Source organism: Myxine glutinosa, chromosome 4 (assembly GCF_964187855.1).
Source record: "Myxine glutinosa chromosome 4, kmMyxGlut1.1, whole genome shotgun sequence".
In the NCBI taxonomy this organism is placed as follows: Eukaryota; Metazoa; Chordata; class Myxini; order Myxiniformes; family Myxinidae; genus Myxine; species Myxine glutinosa.
Genome location: NC_136264.1, coordinates 18,329,129 through 18,352,475, shown reverse-complemented (window position 1 = coordinate 18,352,475; position 23,347 = coordinate 18,329,129). Strand labels below are relative to the sequence as shown.

Sequence of the window (23,347 nt, the reverse complement as noted above, 5' to 3'; positions counted from 1 at the left end):
TCATATCATAAGATTAGGAAACTCGATGAATTTCCTGTGACATAGTGATGTAAATCGGATCGGACTGTGTCATAAAATTATGAGCCTAGACGTCTTTCAAACATACAGACGAACATACACGAAACAACACAAGACTGTTAGATGAGACAAACACAGCCACTGAGCTTGGGGGAAGTGCCGTCACTTCCCGGTGTAGTTTGACTTAAGATCTTGGTTCATAATTTCACAACTAAGGTGCTGCTCTTTTCATAGTGCACTCAGCAGTGCATTTCCTCAGGAGGAATTTCCTTCTCCCATTGGAGAATTTCCAACCTTTGGTGAATTTCCGTGCTCTTAGCCTTTAAATGCTGAACCTCAAGAGGGGAAGCAGCACACACCATTTTAAAAGTCTTTGATATGACTTGGCCGGGGTTTGAACAGCTTTTCCGCCCAGACTTTGAGCAGACACTCCAACCATTATGCCATCAACACAGTAAAATATGGATATTATGCATTAAAGAACGGTTCCATAAATAATTGCAACGTTTTTTTTACATCACCTTTCTGTCTGAGTGCATCACCTTGAATGTATTTCGTGGTGGAGACGAAGACTTCTCCACTCCATGATTGCTCACTTTGACTGTGACGTAAAATTATGAGCCTAGATGTCTTTCAATGTCATATTCTTCGTTTAAAAAAACCTTTTCTTCTCTCGAACATCATTCAAGGACCTGTGTTGAAGTGGCAAATACAAGTTTTTTGTTTGATCAAATGTAGGTCCTTTGGTCCCCCATCGTACCTGATCCCCAACCTTCAATCCGCACACACCTTCAACTCTGTGCATTTGTTATAAATAGATTGCCCATATTACAAAGATCTGTTTTCTTTTGGCAAATTATGCTGTAATATTTATTGTACATTGTTGAAAATGATCAATATTTTCAGAACTGATTGTAAGTGAAGCATAAAATAAGGTAAAAGGATATAATTATTTGACAATGTACAAATATTCTAAAATTTCTCATAAACTTCTCAGAATATATACCGAGTCACATCGTCTGTGGATGAAGACAAACAGTGTCTATCATGGTCATAAAATGCGAATTCAAAATCAACTGCTTTTTCAATCTCCATTTTCAGAGAGTTGTAATGTGGAAAAGTGTCAAAAGCGGTGCACAGGGATAGACTGCAAGAACGATGGAACCTGCTCATGTGACGATATCTGCACCGTCTCCTGCAATTGTCGCGCAGCCTACAAGGGCAACACATGTGACCTGGGAGCAGATATTGTCGCTGCTGTGCTCCGTCAAGGTAAGGTTATGGGCTTGGCTCACGTTCGGGATTACGCATTTATTATCACTTTATTGATATGAAAAATGAAGGTATTGTTACTGATCCGTCACTTCCGCCATTGTTGTTGATTATTTAGTTGTAGAATTTTTAGTTTCAGGTAATATTGTTGTAAAGATTTTTGTGTGAAATGAAGATGACTTCAGTAAAAGGTGAAAAGAAATGTTTGTGAAGTAAAAAGGAAAACGCGGCAAAGGAACCGGAAGAGGAGAGAGATTGGGATGGGCAGAGAGAGGAGGAGACAGCTGAGAGTCACATCGAGGCTGCGTGCGGACCTTTTTTGATATTGGTCACGAAGGAGTTGAGGCTTCCCGGGAAAGCGATTGCCCGCGACATCGTCACATATTGCGATTGTAATTCAACCTGCGTCTCAGGTTTTATCACCAAGTGTGAGTCATTGTTGGAGGGAGCAAGCGCCTCAATTACAGGCTGATACGCCATTTTGTCCTCGAAGAGACTGTCTGCTTAGTGCATCTTGTTTTGTCACTGGGATTCCCATATCGACATCATCGTGTGGATTGCCATTGATTTCAATATTGGCTAAATTCCCATATCGACCTCTCACCTCATAACTCCTCGTTCGCCGTCGTGCCGATAACTGCCTGTTCTCGTCATTCTGCACGGTTTCAACCAGCGTGGGTATCCGTGCACGCACTTTGGGGAATGTTACATTCCACTCACGTTTGGCGTGTTGTGAGTTTATTGCTTCGAAAGCATTGGGGAATGATGGTACCATCATATGTATTGTTCACTTGATGCAAGTGACATTTTCATTGTTCTTTCTTGAATAGTGTTATTATTGTGTATGTGAGAGTTCTTAATGCAACTTGTTTTGTTCTAAAATTGCATTGGTGTGGTTTTACCATGGTTTATTAGAACACAAAAAATAACAAGTCTTTCTGCCGTGTTCCTGCTTGAGACTCTGAGGTGCACCATAACCGGGGTTTGGGGAGGAACGCGTAACAGTATGCAAAAGGAATAAGAGATATATCTTTCACAAGAAAGCAGTGAAATAAATCAATTTGGTAAAGTTATTTTTCTCAAAGCAATTGGAATATTGATTGTAAGTAAACATGATTGTGTATTTTGAGCGGTTTTCATTTTCACCTTGGATTTGTTCACCATTATGAGTTTTTCCCTTGATCAAATTATTTATTGTCTGAGTGATTATTAGCCCATTCCCCACGTATTGGGAGATGGAGCTTTGCAGGGGGAAGGACACAAACACAACATTTGAGAGCAGGGGCATCGAGAGAAATGTGGGAGGGAGAAGGCTTGGGGGGATTTGGGATAAATACACTGGGGGTCACATAAAATCGTCAATTTTCATCTAATTGACCTTAAATTTAAAAAATTTGCATATTCGGACACTGAATTGTTTCACCAATCAAAAGGTAGAAGCCGATTGTTTTTTTGTTTTTAGATCAAAGGACAAAGGTTGAGGTTGCATAAAATCGTCAATTTTCTTCCGATTAACCTGAGATTTTAAGGAATTTGCATATTGGGTCACTGAAATGGTTCACTAATCAAAAGCTAGAAACTGATTTTTTTAAATCAAAATTTCAAAGGTCAAGGCTGCATAAAATCTATTTTCATTGTTTTTTTTTTTGAACTGTTTTCGTCATGTTTATCATACGGAAGAAGAGGACGTCTGAATACAAATGGGCGTGGACACACTTTGCATTTTCAGATGCTTTCTAGGTTTTTTCATGCAGTGATTGAGGCTCATGTAAACACTTAATGTCACAGTGGAAGGGTAATGGTTTTAAAATTGAATAAGAGAGAAGAGATCGGCAGAAAAACACCAGAGCAAACTAGAACGTCAATCTGGTAGAGCGCATACCCTACCAGTCTAAACAGTTTAAATTTTTTATCCCACTGATAGACCGAAACTGCATCCAGACATTAACCAAAATCTTATTGGCTTGTTCTTGTCGCACACCCAATCTGTCCAAACCAAACTGGAACATGGGGAGTTGATGACATATGCCAAGTTTAAATCTTTTTCGTTAAGTGGTTTTGGAGAATATTATATCCAGTTTTTTTCCTTGAATCCAATATGGCTGCCATACCATGTGACCTATTCCGTCAGAGTTAACAATAAAATAATATTCATGGGGAGACCCTTCTATGTTTTGCATCGATCGGACAAGCGGTTGACAAATAAATTCGTTCTTGTCACAAACCCAACCTGTCCAGGAAGTTTATTCCAAATCCATCCATAACCTTATGAGATAACCTGCATGAATGAACATGAGCAAAAGACATACATTCAGTTACGTAGTTACATTCAGATGGAAGGTGTATTGCCTAAAAACCAACAAACAAATACCGGTCCAAAGAATGAAGAAGCAGGTTATTTTAAATTTCTGTAAAAAAAACATTTTGTTCCTTTCCCGTAAACAAGAAACTATTTTAACACCACGAGAATCTTTGAAAAAGAAAATCCATGCCAACTTAATTTCATATTATTTACGAACAGAGTTACCCGGCGTTACCCGGAAAATAAATAGTCAGTCACGCCACTTGGGCACACCCCGTCTACATCTGATGCGCCCATGTTTTTGTCGTGAAAGTTACCCCCCATGGACCTCCTCTTCCCTTTCTAAGTCACCTCCTTAGGTTGTCCATGAGGCCCAACCGAACAAAGAGACGTTCACAAATAGGGATATAGAATAAGATTATTTATACTTACTCTGAACGCTCATACAGGAGCTTGTACATGGAGGGCACAGAGATTCGTGCACAAATATGTGCTTTTCATTCAAGGACATTAGTAGACAATGGGCACATACATGATATATGGGATTTGAACCTGAGATATTTGCCTCATGAGCAATGGGTTTAGATTGGAACTCCAATGGGCAATATTAGGTTCGATGTTGTCACTAAGAAAACACATATTAAACCTGGATGTTTTTTTGCTTTCAGATGCCCCAAAAGTGGAATTTGACATGACCGTGCGATTTCATTTGCCTGGCCTTAACACGTCACAACAAGAAACAATGGTATGATTATATACGTACACTTCCTCTATCTGATGTAGATCACAGGAAAGGGTTTTTTAATTTGACATAAATGTCACAAGACACATTCTTTGTTTTGTCAGAATTTGATATTTATTGATTAGGGTTTTGTCAGTATGAACAGCATTGCTTTTCACATACAGCATTTTAGAGCCTTATTTCCAGATTCCCAGAAGTCATGAAGAGTCTTGTGTGAACTGGTGTCATATGTGTATAGCCTGGATTGGGCAGACACATTACCATCTTGGGGGTTATTTATGGGCCAGATTGTTTTTGATTTAACCAACAATTAAACCGTGAGCTGAGCCCCTGTTTTGGTTACTTTCGTGTCCCACCTCGCATATCTACCTGCATTTCTAATATGTTGTGTAAAAATGTTACAGAATTCATATATAAAACTCGTCAAGCACAAAACTTTTGCAAAAATTTTCAAAATATGGAAAAACACCCAAAATGTTGACGATCTTTTTAATAAATATTGTCCAATCACAGCCCGTGTAGCATAGGCCATGAGCGGCCGTGAGTGCTAATTAGCCAATGGCGTGCTTCGTTTCAGACTGTACAAACAGTACTGGCACAGTTGTCATGGCAACTTACAGGTCGTCAGATGCAGCTACGGAAGGTGAAGATTCTGATGTTAGTATTTTGGGGTTTTGCTTTATGCATGTCCCCAATACACACAGCAGAGTGATTCCACTTTTTAATATATTTTTAATAGGATTTAATAAGATTTTTATCAAGTTCATTTTTAATAAATGTTATGTTAAATAATATTACAATTAATTTTTTAATAAGAGCTTTGATAACTAGTTTGATAATTAATTTCAGTTCATGAAGAAGTAAAAAAAAAAAAATCACTGATATTAAAATTAGAATGGCCATCTTCTGGTAAAAAAATAGCATATAATTTCCTTAATTTATACGACTGTTCATGTGTGTGTGTGTGTGTGTATGTGTGTGTGTGTGTGTGTGTGTATGTGTGTGTGTGTGTGTGACCCACTCCCCCGTGTGTGTGTGTGTGTGTGTGTGTGTGTGTGTGTGTGTGTGTGTGTGTGTGTGTGTGTGTGTGACCCACTCCCCCATGTGTGTGTGTATGTGTGTGTGTGTGACCCACTCCCCCATGTGTGTGTGTGTGTGTGTGTGTGTGTGTGTGTGTGTGTGTGTGTGTGTGTGTGTGACCCACTCCCCCATGTGTGTGTGTGTGTGACCCACTCCCGTGTGTGTGTGTGTGACCCACTCCCATGTGTGTGTGTGTGTGTGTGTGTGTGTGTGTGTGTGTGTGTGTGTGTGTGTGTGTGTGTGTGTGTGTGTGTGTGTGTGTGTGTGTGTAGGACCTCAATCGCCCACACTCCTGGACAGTTTCCCCATCTCTACATAGACTACATACTTTATATTTAGAATTCCCATTCAGTTATACACAGCTATATAATAATGGACACAAGATGGCACAATCTTTTTTCTAATTAGCATAACTAATTAATGTGCAACTTTTTGCTATGACTTTTGAATTATTCTTTGTAAGTGATTTTTAAACTAAATATATGCAAAATTTCAGCTAGATATCAGAGGTGGGTCACAAAAGTAAAAAAAACTAGACACATTTTGCTTGTTCGGCCGACGGTCTAAATCTAGCAGCTACAAAGTAATTATCGTGAGACAACCGACATTTTTCAATTTAAAATCCATAATGCAGATAGAAAGTGTCCACACTTCACTCATCTGTGAATTCATTGGCAGATTGGGGAAATGTTAGAAGATGCACACTAGTTCTTCATCCACAATTGTTATCGTTGGGCAGATTTGTATTCACAAGCTCTCAGATCGTCTGTGAGATTACATCTCCATCATTTCCAAATCATGACTATACTGTGTAGTTCACAAGTTGAATATTGCATATGATTGATGATTATTCTCAATCCTGTGTTGCAGTTACGTGAGCAATTCCAAAACCTCTCTGGGTTTAACCAAGTCAGTGTTTCTCAACTCAAGTAAGAAACAACAATGTTTATGGATCAATGATGTGCATTTGAATATTTGATTTATTGTTCTTTTGATGTCGTTAAAACATGTTCCTGTTTTATTGTCTATCATGGGAGCAGTGAAGGCACAACCAACGATTATCCTGTGAAAGCGAAGTTTAATTATACCAATGATAACATCAACAAAGTCTACAATGGCGACCTCAAATATGAAATAGCAAAAACGTTTCCAGCACGAGTACGGTCCGCCAGCCAAGAAAACATAACCCTGATCGGGGACATTTCCCAACAGAATGGTAAGATGTACCTGGTTATTGATTTAGCTAAATTAGTCAATACCCAAAGCATGTTTGTATAAATATACTGCCTTATCAATCATATCAATAATGTTTAAAGATAATTTGGTGGAAATTTAAACAAAAGCTGAATACAAATCTCACTTTGTCCCGATCACAGTTCCAATGGAGGACCTGGACGAGGTGTTTCAATGTAACACCAAGTACGATGGATATATTGTCTCATTTAATAACACCAAAGCTTTCTGCAAATCACCGTGCACCGACCCTTCTTACTGTAATAATCGTGGAAATTGCACGCACCTGCAAACTGGCGCAATGTGCAGGTAAAGTTTGGGGAGGAGGGGTCTTGTTTTTTTTTAATACTCAAAGTCGAATCTTCTAGGGAAGCAAAGGAGGTTGAGGGGTTTTTTTCTTATCAATAAAGAGAACATGCATACGAGATCTTGAGAAGCCATGAATTGCCCTCGTTTTCTACAATTAATCATTTTTTTCTTCTCCTAGTTGTGATCCTCATTGCAAAGATAAAGATCAATCAACCTTCTTCAAGATCCTATTTGGTGTCCTTGGAGGTGTCCTCGGAGTGGTGATACTTCTGGGGATTGTTCACCATTTTGTCAAACGTCGATCCCCCTCAAAATCCCATACATCCCCCAAGAACGACTGGTAATGTGTTCAATGATTAGAATATTCAGAGACTATTTATTTATTTACTTATTTTTTTGCAATGCAATCTCTCATCATATTTGTTTCTTAATCTTACTTTTAAAGCAATAGTTTATTAGTTAGTTAACTCTTTCTTTCAAGTTAACAATTATTAACAAGTTAACAAGTTAACAATCATTTCAAAAGTTAACAATAGTTAGCTCTTTAACGAGCCTCGATTCAGTATACAAAAAAAAAAAATACAAAAAAAATAATAAGTCGTGGCTTATCCTCAATCCAGACTATGTTTTATTTTCCATAAACAATGACAATGAATATGTGCTATTGTGAATCAAGACAATTGAAATAACTTAACAATTAATATGATCAAGTCTGACCAAAATAGAAGCATAACCCTCAATCATTTACTGTATATAAAATATATTCAATTTTATTTGGATGAAAATGTTTACATCATATTGAACATTTGTTTTTCTTTCTCCAGTTGACCTCAAGGCCGAAGTCATTTTAAAATCTGCACTTTGCAGAGACCTAAAGCAATACTCACTCATCGTGTGACGGTCGCTGCTGCAATACAGGAAGTAAAAATAATATTGTTGGAACTGGGAATGTAATATAATATTAGTAATACTATATGAATCAACACATAATTATGACTTGCGATTTATCCATTGGGTTTCAATTTAAAATACTCATCATTCACATGTTTACTCAAATATAACATCACTGCAACATCATGGAAATAAAAGGAATATTATGGGAAAAGGTAAATGGAAGTAAACAATTATATGAAACAAATGTTATTTGACAGTTGTATACATTGGGTTGCTAATTTTTCTCATTGATGATAAAAACATAACGTGCAGTGTTTTGCACTTTTTGAAAAATGTAAAAAGATAAAAAAGCCAAAAATAAAACTTTCTTCTGCTTTTGTTGCAATTTAATGTCTGCTCAAAACAATGTTATAATGTAAAGAAGAATATAAAATTACTTCCATGGGTATGTTGCATTTGGATACTCTTTTATTTGCCTTGTACACTCTCTTGGCCATGCAGATTGTATCCTTACAAATGCCATACTCATGTGCATCCTTTTTTACACAGACGAAGGTATAAAAATAGGGGCAATACCCCTGGTGCTCACCTGGCAGAATAAACAGTATACTTCAATGACTAAAGTTATTTTAAACCAATTTTAATGGTTGCTCGAAGACAGTGCAGCATGGAGAATCATCTTAACATAATCATAAGACTTTAAACAAAAAAATACCTATTTTGGGGGACAACCCACCCCTCCCTCCCCACCCCGTGTACCTCCTCAGACCCCAATTTTTCTAATGCCTTGAACAAACATTGGTACATCGCGGGTGGTGAAGGTTGTGGTGAAGTTTCAGAGAAGAAAGGAAATACCTATTTTTTGGGGGGTGAAACCTGGATCCACTTTGACCCCCAGTAACCCCCTTAGACCCCAATTTATTTTTAATGCCGTGAACAAACTTTAGTCACAACACAACAAATATAATTTGTGCCAAGTTTGGTCACAATCCCATCAGTGGTTTTGGAGAAGAAGTTGCAAGTGTTTACGGACTACGTACTACGTTCCAGGTGAGCTAAAGAAAAACCCAATGGGAATGTTTCCCATCGAGTCTGTAGTTATAATATTCAAGGTAAATGTTGTTATAATGGCTTAAGATTTGTCCCCCGACCATCACTATTTTTCTCTGTTTCACTTACTGCTCTCCAAAATCTACAAACTTTGTAACTTTCTTGACTGTCTTAATTCCTGCCACGAAGCCATGACATCCCAACACTCTCAGGCGGAATTCCTCTATTTAGGAGACTTCTACTTTTAAAGCCTGTTGTTGGCCTGGAGTTGGCTTAGCGGCTAGGGTACCAGCTTGGGATCCTAGGTTCCTGGGTTCGAATCCCGGTCGATCGCTGAATTAACGCCAGGGGGGTTGACTCAGCCTGCCATCCTTCCGAGGTCGGCTAATTGAGTACCAGTTCACTGGTAATTCCCTGTTTGTCGTTAAAGGCGGCAAAAAGGGTTGGCGTCAGGAAGGGCATCCAGCCGTAAAACATTGCTTCAAAAAGGGGAACAAAAAACAACAACAACCACGGTGCCCGAAAAAGGCCAACCCCCGCTTTGTGGGGAAAAATGGCCTCTAAAGGTGTTTTTTTTTATGTACACCACAGCTCTCACATTTTCCATTCTTAATGATTTCAAACAAATTATCACCCACCCTACCAATATCACAGATCATCATGACAACTCTTCCAATACTTTGGATTTGTTCTTCATCTCCAATCTATTGTTACAGGTACAAAATTTCACCTCCAATTGGTTCTTCTGACCACAATCTTGTGAACATCACTTTATTTACCACCACTCATTCTCCTCCAACTGCTCCGACAAAACACCAGTATTGGCATTTCAATAGTGCCGACTGGACTGGTTTACGAAACTTATTTTCTGATTTTCCCTGGAAAGACTACTGCCTCTCCTTGGGCGATGCCTCTATCTCTGCTGAACGTATAGCTGAACTTATTGTTGCAGGAATGGAGGCTTATATCCCCTTAATGGAGGAGGCTTATATTCTCTTTCAAGTCTACTCTACTACTCGGTTCAACAGAACATCTCTTGCACGACCATGAATTGCTCTGCAGCCATTCATGTAAGGGATGTGGCATATCCGGCATGGAAAAACTCTTCTTCCTCCGACTCACATTCAGCTTTCATATCTGCCAGAAATTATTGCAAACATGGTATTCGTGATGCGAAGCATTCCTTTATCAAAAATAATTGTGACAACCTCTCATCTTCTTCCATGAATAGATCTTTCTGGTCCTCCGCTAAAAGTATCTCCAACAACTTCTGTCGCTCTACCTTCGCTGTTCTGTTGTGATGATACTATCGCTGTCTCTTTGACTTATAAATCCACTCTTTTTGGTTCTCTTTTCTCCTCTAATTCCACAATGGACGACTCTAACATTCCATCTCCCTCTGATGCACCCCTTACCAGTCCAATGCCCCTCCATCAAATGTCTTTTCATGCAGTCAAAAACTTACTCCTCTCTCTGGACACAAGCAAGGCGTACGGACAAGATGGCATTCCTCCTCATATCTTTAAGGAGTGTGCTTCAGAACTTGCACACTTGCACACACTCCTTAAAGATATGAGGAGGAATGCCATCTTGTCCGTACGCTTGCTCATTTGATCCTTTTTATTGAAAAACCAAAACGTTTCTTCTCATTTAGATCAACGGTGCAGGAGTGCAAAGAAGTCGTACAAACAAACATCTCAAATGATCATGATAATTTCCAATGTGTACGGTTTTCATGCAGAGAATCAATAATATTTTATTACATTATGACTTGTAATAACCACCATCAGCAGGAAAAGCGATACATGATACACACACTATTAAGCCTTGAAGAACTTGGGCTAATTACGTCCAATAACCTTCACTTTTCAAATAAATTGATCATCCCTAATTTGGATGGTGTAGTGGCTGTATCCCTGCCTTGATCGCTAATAAAACTACAACGGCACTCAGTAGAGAGCAAACCTCCGCCTGGTTGGCCATATCACAATGGTGAAGAATCACTTAAAAAATTAAATAATTCTCACATCCGAATCGATATTCAGATCTTCACCAAAATCGAATAGATTCTTCCATGACAGACACTCAACCTCTCCAACAAGTTTTGTCCAAATCCGTTCACAAATTTTTGAGATATTTTGTTCACAAACAAACAGACAGGGGTGAAAACATAACCTCCATCCACCTTTGGTGGCGAAGGCAATAAAGTAACCCGGCTTACATACAATGAAGCAAAATAAATGCCTGCTGTATATGTGCATTTATAATACATTGTGGTTATACAGCTCGGATAATTGAAATTGTGAATACTAGGGCATGCCCGTACTATATATATGCCCGTACTATATATATATCTAAAATTATATCCCCCCCCCTCTATTTACATGAAATGTTTTGGTCCAAAGCGAACGGCTTGCGAGTACGGTGACAATCCCCCCCCCTCTATTTACATGAAATGGTTTGGTCCAAAGCGAACGGCTTGCGAGTACGGTGTTTTTTATCGGACCCGTGGAATTATAGATAGTAGTTTTAATTAGTTTTAAAACATAGTTTAACGGCAACATAGTTTTCCAACGTGAAATAAATGAATACGCTCTCAAATGTGCCGTCCGAGGCAGAGTCTGTTCGCCACGTTCGGCACACGTGATAGCTCGCTGCTCTCTGATTGGTTGAATCGTTTTTTGGACATAGCTCGGTAACTACTTGTCCGATTAATATGAAACCTTGAAAAGGCACATCCTCGGGTCCCCAGCAATATACCTGGCAAGTTTAAAGTATATCGGACCCGTGGTTGTCGAGAAACAGCGGTCACAGACATACAAACATACAAACATACAAACATACACACAGAGATTACTGGAATTATAGATAGATGAGACTTCCAAAGACATATTAGGCTTACCAGAAAACGAACATGGTGGATGCATGATTTGTCTTCTTGACAATTGTGGGTGGAGTCAAGCCAGTTCTCCACCCAATGGGATTGAAGGATTTGAAGGATGAAGGTTTGAAGGATGTGAAGGATTCACATGGGTTTGAAGGACATACACATGCAGCTTCATTGAGTTTTTAATATACAAAATAGTTCATCAGACAGCAGTGCATCATTGATCACTTAAAAAACTAGAACGTATTCATAGAATACTTACCCTGTGCAGTCAACTTGGTGTGAGCCAACTCTTGTTTTCGAACATTTCTTTTTTTTATTGAACGTTTCTAATATTTTTTTTGATCCAATATGGCTGCCAGACCATGTGAGCGATGACATCATAAATTTATATTCTCTAAATAATTGTCGCATAGATCATGCTCAATACATTTCAAACTGATCAGACTAAGCGTTGTCCCTGTCGAATTATGACGTCATAATAATGGCACCAATGACGTCATCGTTAACAACACCTATTCCCCATACAGAGTTCTTTACAATGAGCCACGTTTCAATTTTTAAAATGCTGACACAGCACACACTTTACTTTCATGAAATGCAGACACAAATGTTATATTTTCGTCAAAGATCGTCGGAATTTCGCCAAATCTGTTTTGGTCGTGTGTTAATATACCTCAGTGATTGACAAATCTGAAATCAGAATTTTATTTGAGGTCAAAATGACCCCGTGAGGTCGCTCCGTACTTTGCCTGCTCGTCATTTGCAGTGTGATAATTAATACCATGCCCACTCTAGTAGACACTTCTTCTTCACGCAATAACAACTTCTAGCTTCCAGACCGTACATCCAATCATCTTGAAATTTTGCATACATGTTACACTTCATTATCTCTACTATAATATAAAGTTTCACATCGATCAATGAAACGGTTCAAGAGTTATAATTTTTTTTAATACTTTCGTTTAATTATTTGTATATGCCACGTGACTTATCGAAAATTACACACGTTCATTTTAGCAGACCGATATGCTGAACACAGCTATGAAGTTTCCCCTCGATAGGATCCAAAATGAGGGAGGAGCTAGGTTTTAAAAGTTTATGCTTAAAAACGTCATAAGTCCAAAACCATGTGACGCATGACGTCATGCCCGCTGACTTTTATGTTCGTCATGGTTTATGCGATCCTGCCCGCAAAGTTTGGCCTCGATCTTTTCAGTCGTTTTGGATAAAATTTGCTTTTAGTGTTTTTTCAGGCTTTTCACTCAAAATAATATGGCGTCCGAACCACGTGACCTACGACGTCATTAAAATTTTATTTCTGCATCAATTTATACCAAGAAGATGCTTAAGAAGTTTCATCCTGATCGGATAAAGTTTTTTTATATGTCGAATTATGACGTCATAACGGCGGCACCTATGACGTCATCATTCACATGTTATTCCGCATTGAGTTTTTTGCCATGAGTCCTGTCTCAATTATTTCTGTGCAGCGGTTTTTGAGATATATAGGTGCAAATGTTTTTGGTTTTTCCAAGATGGCGCCCGTACCACGTGACCTGTGACGTCATAATATACACTAAAATATTCTACAGGAGGAGGCCCTCGTATGGTGAAAATTTCATGTCAATCGGACCAACGGTTGCCGAGAAAATGGATTTTTAAAATGCAGACACACACGTACATTCGCACGTACGTACATACGCGAATGCTTAACCCTGCCTTTCGCTTCGCGAACGCAGGGTAACTAGAACGTCACTCGGTAGAGCGAATACCTCCACCAGGCTGAGCAGTTTAAGTTTTGTATCCTACTGGATCTGGATCTGGATTCGGACCTGAACCAAAATCGAATCTGCTTGTTCTCGTCACCGAACCAACTCGTCCACCAAGTTTAGTCATAACTCATCCACAAATTTTTTAAATATCATGTAATTTATCGCTTTTCACCCGATCGCTGAAGTCTGGTGTTGGCTTAGCGGTTAGGGTGCTGGTTTGGGATCCTAGGATCCTGGGTTCGAATCCCGGACAATCGCTGAATTAACACCAAGGGGGTTGACTCAGCCTGTCATCCTTCCGAGGTCGGCAAATTGAGTACCAGTTCACTGGTAATTCCCCGTGTGTCGGAAGAGGCGACTAACAGGGTTGGCGGCAGGAAGGGCATCCGGCCATAAAACATTGCTTCAAAAAGGGGACAAGGGGGCCCGAAAAAGGCCAACCCCTGCTCTGCAGGGAAAAACGGCCTCTAAAGGTGGTGTTTACCCGATCGCTCAATGGTGAAGATTCACTTCAAAAAATAAATAATTATCGTATCCGAATCCATATTCATATCTTCAACAAAATTGAATCGATTTGTCCTTGTCAGACACCAAACCGGTCCACCAAGTTTCGTTCAAATCCGTCCATAAAATTTAGAGATATCCTGCTATGTATCGTTTTTGGCCCTTTCTCCCAATGGTGAAGAATCACTTAAAAATTCTAGTAGCCGGATCCGAATCCCGATGCTCACCTAATTCTAATAATTTCGTCCTTGTCACATTCGCTACCTCTCCGCCAAATTTCGTCCGAATCCGTCTACAACTTTTTGAGATATCTTGTTCACAGACAGACAGACAAACAAACAAACAGACAGGGGTGAACACATAACCTCCATCCACCTTCGGTGGCGGAGGTAATGATGCATTCGAAGGATGTTCCTTGAGGGATCCCTTTGCCCAATTACAGAGAGTCACATGATACTGTTTACACTCCTAATGGGGGGACAATAAATCACAGATTCAGGAAATAATAGCTGGAGGGGCACTGAGATTTGCTATCGTAATTGTGTGATCGATTACATCGAAAGTGTTCACCCTGTAATGGTAGGGTGGTAACATAATGGTGAGGTGGTAATGTCCGATGTAATGGTAAGAGTGTCAGCTCCAAGTCTAGGAGGTAAAGGGTTCAAACCCTGGTCTGGGGTTCAAACCATGGTCTAGGGTCTAGGCCCTAGGGTAAAGGGTTCAAACCCTGGTCTGGGGTTCAAACCATGGTCTCGGGTCTAGGCCCTAGGGTAAAGGGTTCAAACCCTGGTCTGGGGTTCAAACCATGGTCTCGGGTCTAGGCCCTAGGGTAAAGGGTTCAAACCCTGGCTAAGTCATACCAAAGGCTTTTAAAATGGTACGTGCTGCTTCCATACTTGACGTTCAACTTTAAAAATGATAAGGGCAAGGACAATGACGTGGTTGGAATCCACGGGGAGAAGGAAACTCCTTCCTGGGAAAAGCTCCACTGAGTGCAGTGAGAAAGGTGGTGCAATTGTTTTGGCATTTAGTACATGGTGCTTTTTTTTTTCTTTTTTTTTTTTGTATACTGAATCGAGGCTCGTGAAAGAGCTAACATTTACTTCACAAACAAATCAACCAGACAAACAAAATACCCAAAAAGAGGGAGCGGAAGACAAGATGGGGAGAAGGGGAAGCACACAAACACAACATCCGAGAGCAGGGAGTGTGTCATTGTAGTGCAAAATTTGCTACACTAGTGGAACCAATGTTTTTTGGAATCCTTATACCCTGGGCAACAAGACCTGAGTTGGTTCCATTTTTTTCAATGGCGTCTTTGGCGGCCATTTTGACTTTCAAAATGGCCGCCATTTTTTGCAATTTTGTATGTATCTTTTCACATAAAACACTGATTAACCATTTTTTCTGGCATTTATGTCATTCCTTGGATAGTACTTGTACAGCTGCAGTCTCGTATTCTGATACATCTGGGGGAACTTGTTGATAGGCAACAGGAGCAGTCCCATGGAATGTGCTCCGTCCATCAGCTGTGTCTACCTTGGCATCTATGTTATCAGCTGAGCATCTGATTGGCAGATTTTTCAACAGTCCTGGAGGCACGTAAACGCCATTGAATTCATTCATATTCTCTTGGACTGTGGTGGCAATCTTTGAAGTGATCTCCTTTACACGTTGATATGAAACACCAACGCCACTCTGGTACATTATGTCTATGTCTCTGCGACTGCGGTGTGCATGATGGCTATGGAGTGAAAGTCCAACCCCTAATGGCGTTTCAGTTGTGAACCTGAAGGTTGAAGTTGAGGACTTTGGCTGATATTGCACCTGCCGATCAGATTTGAACTCCTGGATGATGTGCTGTCCAATAAGTGCACATGTTCCATTTATCTTTTCATTGCGTGATTGTGTTTTGGTGGTGGCTGCTCCCTGGAAATTTGAAATTGCACATTTGAAATTGGCATGAGCAACGTCAACCAAAGGTTCAGGAGTTCTCTCTTGGCAGAATACACAAAGTTCGTAACTTGTGCATTGCTTCTTAGAAGGCGGCTCTTCAAACGATGACATTATGCGGCGGTGAAGCTGAAATCCAACTTGTCTATGAATACCTGTAAGATAAAAAAGAATAAAGCAAATGTTCATATTTCTTTTATTATTGTAATTATAGTTATATATGTGTAATTTAAGACTATAGAAATTAGAATACATACAAAATTGCAAAAAACGGCGGCCATTTTGAAATTCTAAATGGCCACCGAAGACGCCATTGAAAAAAATGGAACCAACTCAGGTCTCGTTGCCAAGGGTATATAGATGCAAAAAAACATTGGTTCCACTAGTGTAGCAAATTTTGCACTTACATATAATTCTACATAACACCATGTACTAGTTGCTTGTACCCAGAGTGCCCCCAGGAAGTCCCGGCACATCACCCAATAGTCCAGTATTTTTAGGTGAGTTATATAAGGCAACCCGGGAGAAAAGGTTATAGTTTTTATACTTTGCACACATACAGTATAATCATCATTGCTTACTGTCTGAAAGTTCCTGAAAAATCCAATGTCAGCAACTTTGTCAAATGTCACACCAAACATGCCTACCCTTTTAACGACTGCGGCAGAATAATTTTTGGGGGTAGGTTTGCTGGAAAACAAATATTGTTCATTGTTATTGCCTTTTTTGTGTGTTTGCAAGCTTGAAAAATGGCAGAAGATTGCTTGTTCTGTTGTGAAAGTTTGAACCAGGATTCCACTTGTGCTGTTTCAAGAGGACTTTAAACTTTTCTCAATAATGGTTTGGAGTATGGATATGGGCTGCATACTAAGCTCACAGACTGTTCCTCAATTGTTGTGCATACAGACTGTCGGAAGGATTATACCCGTCCAGGATCCAAAAAGAAACCTTCCAGCACAGACAAACCAACATCAGAAACACCCGGTCTACGTTCTGCCATGCGAGAATTTGATTTCAAGACTGACTGCGTCTTCTGTGGCGAGGAAGCCGGCACAAGGGTTGAAAAGAACAAAAGAGCTAAATTTCGGAGGGAAATCTATGAAGTCAGAACCATTGAAATGAGAGACAAAGTGATTGCCCGAGCTCTTCAAGGAAGGGATGCGTGGGGAGAGGTTGTTCTAGCCTGGGCAGAGAGTGTCATAGATTTTGTGGCAGCTGAAGCAAAGTACCACAACAAGTGCTATTCAAGATACTTTTCTTACAAGATCTCTGATAAAAGTCAAGGTCGTCCAGAGGATGAAGAAAAGCAGTATGCGTTCAACAAGCTTTGTGCATATCTGTATGAGAATGATGAATGTCAATATTCTATTGCCGAGCTTGAAGAAAGAATGAATGAAGAAGGCAACCAGGCATACAGCAGGAAACATTTTAAAGAAAAACTACTGGCAAACTTTGGAGACAATCTCACCATAACTGAGTTACCAGGGAAGAATAGAGTGGTGAGTTTCAGAGACGATGCACAGAATATCCTTCATAACAAGTGGTACACAGATCAGACTGTGTACTGACTGGGGTACACAGAAAGCGTCTGACACAATGACTGAACGAAAACGGATAGTTGAGTCGCCAGCAGCAATTGCCTGAGAGGATGTCAGGTCGTACATCTTCGATGGCGATACTTATCCAGCAGCGAATTCTTTGGAAGAAACAGCTGGTAAGAGGGTCCCAGAAACGCTGAAATGCTACGTTGATGGTGTCACTCAACCACGCAAAGGAAGAAACAAAAACTCAGACTGAAAGTCAGCAACTATCCAGCATGCTATCATGTTTGCAAGCCGCCCAATATCCTTTGTGCCACCAATCCTGTTGAGTGTTGCGGTGTACATGCATCGTAAATATAGCCATAAGGATCTCATCAATCCGCTGCATAATACTGGATTAGCAGAGAGCTACACTGAAGCAAACCGATACTAAAATTCCCTTGTCCTGGACTCATCAACTCCTGACAACACAACAACGTCAGTTCGGTTGATGCACTTCCATTCATAAACCTTGACCCAACCAAACCATGTGCCATCTATACAGCTCTGATGTTTGCTGTTGATGAGTGCAAGAAGAACAACAAAACCTGGTGCGTCATGACGTTTGATCAACCATTGTATCAAAAAGCTTCAGAAATCACCGCAGCATCATCAGAAGACCTCGGAAATGTCATTGTGGGGCTCGGTGGTTTCCATCCGTTGGTGTCTTTCATGGGTGCAGTTGGCAATATAATGGCTGGGAGTGGACTTGAGCAACTGTGGAGCACAGTGTATGCTCCTTCATCTGTATCACACATGGTCACAGGCCACGCATACTCACGAGCACTCAGAGCGCACTTTCTGACTCAAGAAGCATTGGCAACTATTCTTCTGAAGACCTCAAATCTACTTGATGACACTTGCAAAGAGAGTCTTCGTCAACTGTATGTAAGTCTTTTGGAAGGTTCTGATCTTGAAGAAGCCTTCTCCTCCAAAGACAATGCAAAACTGTTTGATCACATACAACAAATCTGCAATCAAATGAAGGATAGCAACCAAACAGGTAAACTGTGGATTCAGTACTTCGAGCTTGTGCAGATCATGAGACTGTTTGTCCATGCAGAGCGAACAGGGGACTGGCATCTTCATCTCTACACCGTCAAACAGATGTTTCCCTACCTGCATGCTGCAGGACATCTTGCCTATTAGCCAAGTCTGCTCACCTGTACATGCAGCAGATGAAAGAGCTTAACCCAGAGGTCCAACACTTGTTCGTGGAGTCTGGCTACTTTACAATCCGCCGCTCAGACAAACTTTGGGGTGGAGTGTGGTCTGACGTGACCATAGAACAGGTGTTGATGAGGGCCATGAAAACATCTGGAGTATTCACTCGAGGAAGAGGGATATCTGACAGCACCCTTGCCCGGTGGATAAAAGCCCTACCTTTGACAGTTGCGCTCTGCAACAGCCTTGAAGACTTTGCAGGTGTTGTTCATGAAACATCAGAACAACACAAAGAGCTTCGACCATCAAGACAAACCAAAGACAATAACGACGTGGACTGCTTCATCCAATGGTTAACTTCTCATTCACCCTTTGAAGCCAAGCCTGCCAACATGCTGGTCAGTTTGTCAACAGGAGTGATCGCTGATGAATCTGTCAACTGTGAAAATGCACTCAGAGTGGGGATTGGTTCCCAAGAGGGCATGATCGGCAAAACTTATGCTGAAGTGAAACTGCAACGCAAAAACAGAGTCAAATCCCTTGCCTCCATGAACAACTCAGTGAAGATCCGAAGGAAAGAAGTGGTTGTTCAGCCACAACAGATGCTGAATTGTATCCTCTCAATTCTGGACTCAGAATCAAATTTAGCAACATACATGAGGCATGAGCTTGTGCCCTGACCACCATCTCTGTTTGATGACAATTAATTGAGATGACCCTCAAATGCTGCATAGCATCACTTCTGTTGTCACTTCTTCCACCTGGGCCTGCTGACGTGTCTCACGACCCACTTTATGTCATTGATGGAAGTCACCTTCTTCACCGTGTTGTATGGCCGTGCCCAGCGAAGTATGCAGAGATCTGTCAGACATACGTGAGGCATGTTCTCACTCACTATGGAATGGCTGCAACTGTGGTTTTTGATGGTTATGCTGGCTCTCCCTCCACAAAGTCAGAGGAGCAGAGGAGACGAACAGCAAATCGCACATCTGCTGACATTGACGTAGCTGGTCATATTAAAGCTACTGTGTGCCAGGCTGATTTTCTTGGGAATTCACACAACAAGAAAGGACTCATAAAAACTCTCAGTGAATGTCTTCAAGCTGCTGGCATTGATGTGAAACAAGCAGTCAGCGATGCAGACACTCTGATTGTGTCCACAGCCCTCCATCACACGACAGAGGGCCAGCCAGTGGTAGTCATAGGAACTGACACTGACCTCCTCGTGATCCTCATGGCCAGAGCACCTTCTGATTGCAACATCTGTCAGGTCAATCCTGGGCACAGTAAAGCCCCACAGAAAGTATTCAGTGTGCCTGCCATCCAGCTAGCTCTTGGAAACTTGAAGGACAACTTTCTGTTTCTTCATGCTGTAACCGGTAGCGACACGACATCAGCGCCATACCAGCAGGGAAAAAAGAAAGGCTACAAAGTACTGAAATCAAATGACCACCTGGCACAGACTGTGACAGTCTTCAACATCCCAGAAGCAGACGCAGAGGACATTGCAAAGGCTGGTGAAGAAGTTTTGCTGGCACTGTATGGTGGTTCACCTTTCAACAGTTTGGATGATTTCAGACTTGCAGCGTCAAGAAAAATAACGCCAAAAAGTCGACAAACAGTGTTTTCCAAATGGCAAGTCTGCCACCGACCAGTGCAGCTGCTCATCAGCATTCCTTCAGGACCTACTGCCAGGTTCAGTAGTGGATGGAGAACATTGATCCAACCAAATGGGGATGAGTTCTGTCCAATAGTTCCCTTCTGCCAGTGCCAACGGATTTGCCTTCAGCACCGGATAAACTGAAGCGCATTGCGTCATGCAAGTGCAAGGCTGGCTGCACTGGTGGCTGTGGCTGTCGACGAGTAGGCATGCCTTGTTCCGTCATCTGTAACTGTATGGGGCTAACATGCAACAATGCATTGGAACTGAATGACTTGGAAGACCGATCAATAATTTTTTGTGAATTTTTAGTTTGCAGAATGTTTTCAGACCGAAAATCACTATTTTTAGCTGACATCAGCACAAATATAACGTCATGTATGATTATAATGTTTTTAAAAATGGGTATGATTATGAAGATAAATGTGTTTACTTTCATTTTTATGCGATTAATTGTTACGGATTTGGCCCTTCCGTGGGTGTGGTTGTCATCCACTTATAACCTTGCTGGTGATGTAGTATTATTCTTATCGGGGTTGGAAAGGAAACGGTGGTTATTATTGTTTAAAGGAAATGGTTATTGTGGTGAAAAGGTTAAAAAGCGCTCCTGGAAAAATGTGGCCGGAAATCGGATCGTGAGCCGGAAGACGGAGGGAGCGAAGAGGAAGAGACGTGGAGAGAAGTAAAAAGACGATCTTGGTTGAAGCTGCGTACCGAGCGGACAGTGTGAGTGAACTTTGAGTCCTTGAAAGGAAGTTTGTGCGATAGGGGACATCGCCGGAGTGCTGTGGAGCCTGCGTAGTCGGGTATCTGCATTGAGGGTCCGGAGTATCCTTGCCTTGAAGCCCCGGCTCGAGTGAAAGCCGTCCGCCATTTCGCCACGCGTGCTGCCTTCAATGAAAAGGTTTTTGTCGCGTCGGCCGGGCATTATTCCACGGTGGGTTGCCGGGGACGGCTGTGCAAGAAAGTGGCTTTTGAGGATTATAGGGAGAATCGCTGATTGAACCGCAAACCGGTACGTCGGAGCGCGTCTTTGGGAGGTTTTCCATTCCACCGCTATTGTGCTGGGTGTTGGACCACGTGACCTCTGGGTTGCTTCGATCGTCCACGCTTCAATTGGTTTTGATCTGACATTGATCCAACGATCGCTGGAGCAAATCGACTTCGCCTTGGAGGGGTACAGAGACATTGGGGGAGTGCCGTGAGTTTGGGTTAAAGGACTAGATAAGGTGGTACCATCTTAAGATAGGGATTGTAGGGCGAATTGCTATTATTAGTTGTGTCGTGATTCCGGTGTGATTTATAATATATTATTGTTTGTTCATAACCCTTGGTGTCGTTTCATTATTGATGTGATTGTTTCATTAATTATTGATTGATTTCAACCAAGGATAACATAAGGACCCTCTCGGGGTTCGGAGGTTTACCGAGACCAGGGGATAGGGGAGGACCCCGTAACGGAAATTGGGGGCTCGTCCAATTGATATTCGTGGGCTCGAAATTGGGTCTGCGTCCGGGATATAAAATTTCCTAAATTTAGTCCGGGAAAGAATTCCCTAACATTCCCAGAATTCCCAAATTTGGAATTTTCCAACATTCCCAAATTTTTACAAAAAAAAAAAATTTTTTTTTTTGTTTTTTTTTCATTTCTTGTGTGAAGGTTAACAGGTGTTAACAGTAGTCACCATGGAGTTTGACGCAGATAAGTTTACAGTGACCTCTAGTGAAGCACAGTTCAGAGCGTTAGTAAAATCGGACCTCTTGAAATTGGCCAAACATTTTAGCTTGGAGGTCCGAACTAATATGAGGAAGGCAAAGATGCAGACAGTGGTGATACAATCTATGGTGGGATTAGGAACATGGGAAGAGGTAGCCGGTGGCGAACTAGAGTTACCCGAGTTAGATTGGTTACCCGAGGAACCAGAAGAGGTGGAGCTCCGGAAACTGGAGTTGCAATTGCAGAGCGAAGAAAGAAGAGCAGAACAGGAACGAGACCTCCAGGAAAGGTTAAAAGCAGAGGAAAGGCAAGCAGAAGAGAGAAGAGAAGAGAAACAAGCAGAGGAAAGAAGAGTGGAACGAGAACTCTCTATCCATACTATCTCTCCTCACTCAAGAATGAACTCTCAAACCTGTCTCCTTCCTCCAAATCCTGTGGCGTCTGGTCAAATCCGTTTCTGGTGTTTGTTCCCCCTCCATCCCCTCCCTTACCTCAAATGGCCACACAGTTGACATCGCACGTGACAAAGCCGAATGCCTCAACTCTGTGTTTGCCTAAAAATCTTTAGTCCCAAACCCATCTTTCTCTGTTCCCACCTTTCCCAGTCGAACCCAACTGCTCCTGGACACTGTGTCCTTCTCTCCTGACAAGGTGGAGGAGTTTTTGTCTAACCTCTAACCTTTTCCAAATGGCTTGTGTGTGTGCAACAAAGATTGTGTGCAACTTTGGTTGTTTCTCGGTGTTTATCTTTCATAAATTGATCGTCTGTTTGCCGCATCGTGAGCAAGGCCTTTGCCGCGTCGCGAACGATGTGAAATCGAAGTTAAGTGATTGTTCCCATTTGTATTTTCATTAAAACTGTATTTATTTATGGTGTTGTACGTATATTGTGTCCCGACGAAGATTTTTCGGTGCAAATCTTTCATAACTGTATTGAAAATCGTGTTAATTCGTGTCGTGTCTTGAGGCCTTGTACAGTGTACACTGTACAACCTTGAGGCTTTGTTTTTCTCTCAGCGGTCCGTCGTTTGTGATCCAATAACTTTCGTTCTCTGTATTCCCAGTCTTTTCACCCATAGCCTACTTCCTTGTGTAAATCTCAACTCAAAAAAATATATATATATACATTTCCTTCTCTGTTCTCATTCGTTTATTCATTCTTATTCGTTCGTTCGTTCTTCGACCACGTGTTTCTCCCCCATTTCCC

General features: G+C 41.1%; 1 protein-coding gene across 1 annotated transcript in view; it reads left to right on the top strand.

The window, feature by feature from the left end:
• The window catches only part of LOC137424478 (fibronectin-like), an 82,230-nt gene extending 73,938 nt beyond the window's left edge, over positions 1 to 8,292 (top strand). The window contains exons 18-24 of the mRNA XM_078775187.1: positions 1,120 to 1,290; positions 4,261 to 4,337; positions 6,285 to 6,343; positions 6,455 to 6,630; positions 6,791 to 6,956; positions 7,135 to 7,296; positions 7,781 to 8,292. Of these exons, the coding sequence (XP_078631313.1) occupies positions 1,120 to 1,290; positions 4,261 to 4,337; positions 6,285 to 6,343; positions 6,455 to 6,630; positions 6,791 to 6,956; positions 7,135 to 7,296; positions 7,781 to 7,784 (815 nt within the window). The 3' untranslated portion in view covers positions 7,785 to 8,292. The remainder of the gene's footprint in view (positions 1 to 1,119; positions 1,291 to 4,260; positions 4,338 to 6,284; positions 6,344 to 6,454; positions 6,631 to 6,790; positions 6,957 to 7,134; positions 7,297 to 7,780) is intronic.
• Positions 8,293 to 23,347: the final 15,055 nt, after the last annotated feature.